This window comes from Lolium rigidum, chromosome 3, assembly GCF_022539505.1.
Source record: "Lolium rigidum isolate FL_2022 chromosome 3, APGP_CSIRO_Lrig_0.1, whole genome shotgun sequence".
Lineage (NCBI taxonomy): Eukaryota > Viridiplantae > Streptophyta > Magnoliopsida > Poales > Poaceae > Lolium > Lolium rigidum.
Genome location: NC_061510.1, coordinates 337,007,870 through 337,013,412, shown reverse-complemented (window position 1 = coordinate 337,013,412; position 5,543 = coordinate 337,007,870). Strand labels below are relative to the sequence as shown.

The following is a 5,543-nucleotide window of genomic DNA, read 5'->3' as shown; positions in this document are numbered from 1 at the left end:
TTCATGAAAAAAATCCTAAATATAAGAAGATACCAACATTATAAATTTTCTCAATCCATGCAATAAATCATGTATGGTTTTAGGAAATTCAAATACGTTTGTGTAAGTTACATGGAAGAGACTTGAAAATAAAATGGTTACATGTGTCCATAGTAGCTAAATGGTTCAATTCTGTCCAGCTAAGCTAACCAGTACACTGAATTAAAAAAACTAACCATTGCACTTTTATACCTAGAAAAATAGAACTAACCAACACACAAATACATTTCCAAAGAAGGATACATTTCTACTTTATCAGTTAAAAAAGGAGCTGTAAACACTACTAAGTGACGACCTTCTTCGGAGGAGCGGTGTCTGTGTAGCCGATGCCCTTCCTTTTTGTGGGGAAGATCATGAACACGAAGCTGGAGAAAAACGCCATGCCTAGCGGCAGGTTCTTGAGCAGCTCCTCGGTATTTCTACTGGCGTTGGGAAAGAAGCAGTTTTGCAGCCCCACGTCGCTGAACGCCACGGTGAGGAAAACGAGGGCGGTGAAGACGGCGTGCATGTAGTCGAGCGGCCGGATGCGCAGCCTCCGGAACTCGGAGGGGTCCCACTCCTGCTTCTCTTCCTCGCTGGAGAAGTTGAAGACGTTGAAGCCGCACGGCGTGGCGACGCCGTAGTAGAGCTTCTGGTCGCGGCCGACGACGCTGTCGGTGAAGGAGAAGGCGAGAGACAGGGCGGCGAGAACGATGACTAGGGCCGCCGTGAGCCACTGGTTGGCGGGGCTCTCCTCGCACTTGCCGTGGTTGGTGAAGGAGGGGGCCAGCGCCTGGTACGCCAGCACCGTGCCAGTCGGCAGGAGCTGTGCGAGGTTCGCAGCGCTCGACATGACCTTGTCCGTCGCCCTGGCTTTAGGTCTGGAAGGTGTGGGTGCGGTGGCGAAGTCGCCGGCGTCCTTGGGCTTGCTAGTGGCCGTCCCGGCGTTGGTCAGTGGAGGCATCTGGATGACGATGGGCGAGGGCGACGCAGGAGATGCCATTGCGTGGTCGAGTAGGTGTATACTAAGCTGCTTGATTCGTTTGGGAACGCGACGTTGGCGTTTATATAGGCGAATCCTCTGCGACTGATTCCACGTTTCCAGCGTTAGCCGCGCGCGCGTTATTTTTTCTACCGCATGTGGCACACTAGCTGAAGGCTGAAGGCAGTGATGTTGACTTGAACTACTCCTTGACTTGGAGTATTTTTGTAGGTTTGTGGTCAGGCGTAGATCTCTACGTGCAGTCGTTCATTGGATTCGATGTCTACATGCAACTTTTCCCTAGGCTTTCTCTCGTTAACTTCTATACAAGTGCCGTATAATTAAAATTAATCGTTCCGAACGTGCTGAGCAGTCTTCTTCCACGAAGGAACATCACAGCATGCTTGCTTAGTTGTTTAAATGTCGAAATATAGAAACTGTCCTTCACTCCAGTTTTAATATATATACATTTTAGTTATAAATACCAAGGTAGATATATCTAAATACATTTTAGTTATAAATACCAAGTACGACTTTCTACCTCCACAGATAAGTGACTCAACTTAAAGATGTAGATATATCTAAATACATTTTAGTTATAAATACCAAGGTATCTAGAAAAAATTAAGTCACTTATTTTTCGGAGAACTTGGAAACGGCTAAAGCATGAACTAAACAATTTTAGCTAGCTCCATTAGTAAGTGCATATAAAGAACAGCTCGAGGAGAGACATGTGATACAACAAACCCGGCGAAGCAGGCGGTCGATCTGCTCCGTTCTGGTGGCCTTGGGGTCATAGAAGCGGTTCTTCATTTAGATTGTTTTTCAATGTCTTCTTTTGAATAGTGAGGCGGTGGCTACATCCTGAAGGCAGAATACAGTCCTTCTCCTCCTATCCTTACTCCGATAGTACGCCTAGTGCAGGTAAAGGACGTGTGGAGTTGCGTGTCCAGCAAATCTCCTAAGATCTTCCATAATCATGTCAGTCAATGTGGTTACAGGTTTTGCTCTTTCGAGCTATGGTTTTCACCATCGCCGATGCTTACTACTCAGCCGTGTTGGTCCTTTGGGATGTTAGCACGACAACTCTTCGTCCATCTACTACAACAAGCACTACTTCGAAAAGCTTTGCCTGACTCCGGTGATGGAGGGGCGAGGTTGTCGGTGCAACTTCGGCGCTCCAGTGCTCGTAGCCGTCATTAGGTGGTCCAAAGACTTATTTGTGATGTTTTTTTATTACATCTTGTATTCTTTGTACTATTGTTGATGACAGGCCCTACCAAAATATGTTAGATTTTGAAATAGTTTTCGAGAGGGTTTATTTTGTGCTGAACTTTGCCTAAGTGGTCATTTTGTCCTTTTCAACGTCATCCCAAGGTTGAAATTTACCAACGAATAATATCCTTTATACTGGTAATTCAGTTTTGGTCTTTAGTGAATATGCTCCCTTTGTCTAACGAAAGTCAAAATGTTAAAAAAAATAGGAAAAAACGTTTGCATATCTCCACATTCAGTGTGTGCACGTAATGTTTAGCCGAAAACTGACATATTTTGTGCTATGCGTAAAAGAAGTGGCGAGAGAAATTGCCTTATTTCAGCACCAAATTTTGTCTTTTTGCGTAGGCTGCACAAAAAAATGAGTTTTAATTTTGTTAACTCGTAGGATGTGGAGATATACATACAATACTTTGTTTTTTTACATTTCCAAATATATATAAAATGCATTTCAAACAAAGGGATCATATGCACCTGGGAGCCTAAACACCACGCTCCATTTATACTCTATATACTCTGATTTCTATGTGATTTAGTCAATTAGGCTTAGTTTGGTTAGATCAGTATTTTCTAGAACCGAAGTATTTTAAAACCAAAGTATTTTATCGCATATAGTTAACAAATACTCGCTCCGTTCCTAGATATAAGGTGTATAGGCTTTTGAGAAAAGTCTCCAAATATAAGGTATATTGCGTTGGACAACCTAACACCTTCCCCAGACCCCGCACAGACCGGTTCGAGTCGCGGTCTCCTCACATTGCACTTCGTGAGGGTAAGACTTGCCACTAACACCTTCCCAGACCCCGCACAATGCGGGAGTTCTCAGCACTGGGTACGTCCTTTTTTGCGTTGGACAACCTGTGTGAATTTTTTAGGGGTTTGCTTGTGTTTCCTTATGTTTTGAAAACCCCTCTATAGTCTCCTCAATTGTCCAACTTCAATCCCACCAAAACCTTGTAGTTTTCTTTTCATGTGTGTTTCTTAATTTTCGTGCCAAAAATTATACAACTTATATCCACGAATAGAAGAAGTGGCATAGTTTAAAAGAGGGTCGGACCTATTTCTCTACTATTTAAAATAAAACCATACTTTTGAAGAATGTTTTGGTTTTAAAACCATACTATTTAGTATATCTAAACACCATGAAGTACAATTCAATATTTTCAGAAGCCAAAGTATTCTCCAAATACTTCAAAATTACTTTAATACCAAACTGGCCCCTAGTCATATCTGCCTCACTCTTAGACTACTCATATATAAGTACAGTAGAATTTAAATAATGTATTCTTGCCTGGTTGAAGGAGAGAAAGTAAATGGACTCTAATACAAGAGCCAACTCTAGCACGTGTTTCTAGACAGTTTGCGAGAGCGCAAGGTGAGCCATATATTGATAAGTAATACGTTCTTATAGCCAACTAATACCTCCATCTCAACACTTAAGGCTTACACTTTTTTAGAAAGTGAAACTATGTCAAATTTGACTAATTTTTTTTACGAAAAATCATTAACATGCAAAATACAAAATCAATATCATTAGATAAATAATGAAATAATTTTTATATGGTATCTACAAAAGATCATATTTGTTGAAAGATACTTCTAAAAGTTTGGTCAAACTTCAGTTGGTTTGACTTTTAAAAAAAAGTCTTAAGCTTTGGGTTGGAGGTAGTATTGTACATGTTGGCTATAGATGATATGACAGCTGCTAATCGCCATCAGTTGGCTATACTATTAAACTTGCTCTTACATGTCATGCCAACTAATCATTTTTAACATGTCATATAATTAATTAAGGAAAGAGATGGTTATGATTACCATGTCATCATACATCCCAAGCAAAAATAACTCTACAAAATAATAAATATTGCTTTTTTACATTACCACATCTATAATACTCACACAGTCATACTACAAAGGTAGCAATATAAATTAGTAAAAATACTTACTTTCTGTGTTACTACCTCCATTTCAAGGAATAAGGCGCACGCGTATTTCAAGACAAATTTTGACCATAAAAATTGAGCAACAAAATCTTGATTATATTATATATAATTAGTATCGTTAGATTCGTATTGAAAAGAACTTTTCAATGATATTAATTTCATACAAACAATGTTTATCTATTTGAAATAATTCTTAGTCAAACAAAAAACACGTAAAAAGAGGACGCCTTATTCCTTGAAAGGGATGTAGTACTTCTCACTAGGAGGCTCCATCCCTGGTGCATCGGGTTTGCAACCATGTCAGGGGAATCAAATCAGATTCGGGGAAAAGAGAAGATATATGAGCTGTACTGTGATTCGTTTTAGCTTGGCCCTCGGCGCATAGTGGTAATTGGCTTAGTTAAGAGCCACTATATCCAAGATAACACTAGTAGAAAGTTTGAATGTAGTCATTTTGAGCCAAACACCACAATCGAACCATGAAGGCAAAAAGGTACATTGATCATGTTCACAGAGAAAACTAGGTTAGTTACGGGGGGGGGGGGGGGGGGGTATAGTTTCAGGATCAAATGACTAATGTGCTCCCGCTCTATCCACCATATAACCAAGATGATGACCAATTTGGAACCTTCCAGTGCTCCAAAAGTAGTCTGAGGATAAACTTAGTTGTCTTGGGGTATAGTTTCAGGATCAAATGACTAATGCGCTCCCGCTCTATCCACCATATAACCAAGATGATGACCAATTTGGAACCTTCCAGTGCTCCAAAAGTAGTCTGAGGATAAACTTAGTTGTCTTGGTTTTTTCAGAGGTTAATATATTGATCAACGATTAATGTTCTGATCAATATCCACCACGCAGGACGGAACTGATCCTAGCAAAACATTCCCAGTACAACCACTACGCCCAATCTTACTAGTTCGCTTTCCACACAGTTACCCAATCTCTTGACCCTGCAAACCTTCAAATCAAGCCTATTACAGAGCAAGCTTTTTTTCTCGTTCAAAACTCCGTATATAGCTCACATAGTGCGACCTGGATCATTTCTTTGCAGTCGCACTGCATTTGCACTGGCTTGTCCCATAGAACCAGAATTTGTTTGACGACATGGACTAGCGAGATCTTTTGTCATGGTCTTACTCTTTGGCCCAATGAAAATCCTTTTCCTGATGCCTCCTATCCTTATAGGCACATATTCGAAGAAAGATGTACTTATACCATTGAACCTTATTTCTGCACCTAATATCATTTACCTTATGCTCCTTTTCAGCCCTTTATATAACCAAAAGAAGAGAAAACTAGGAGATGAAGTATTCTAACAAGAG

General features: G+C 40.6%; 1 protein-coding gene across 1 annotated transcript; it reads right to left on the bottom strand.

Moving 5' to 3' along the window:
• Positions 1–322: 322 nt before the first annotated feature.
• Positions 323–1,021, bottom strand: LOC124697106 (protein DMP10-like). Its single transcript, XM_047229739.1, has one exon. The coding sequence runs from the start codon at positions 1,019–1,021 to the stop codon at positions 323–325; it is 699 nt and encodes a 232-aa protein (XP_047085695.1).
• Between the last annotated feature and the right edge of the window lie 4,522 nt (positions 1,022–5,543).

Excerpts from the sequence above, each read along its gene's own strand:
- LOC124697106 (XM_047229739.1), bottom strand. The coding sequence starts at position 1,021 with ATGGCATCTCCTGCGTCGCCCTCGCCCATCGTCATCCAGATGCCTCCA.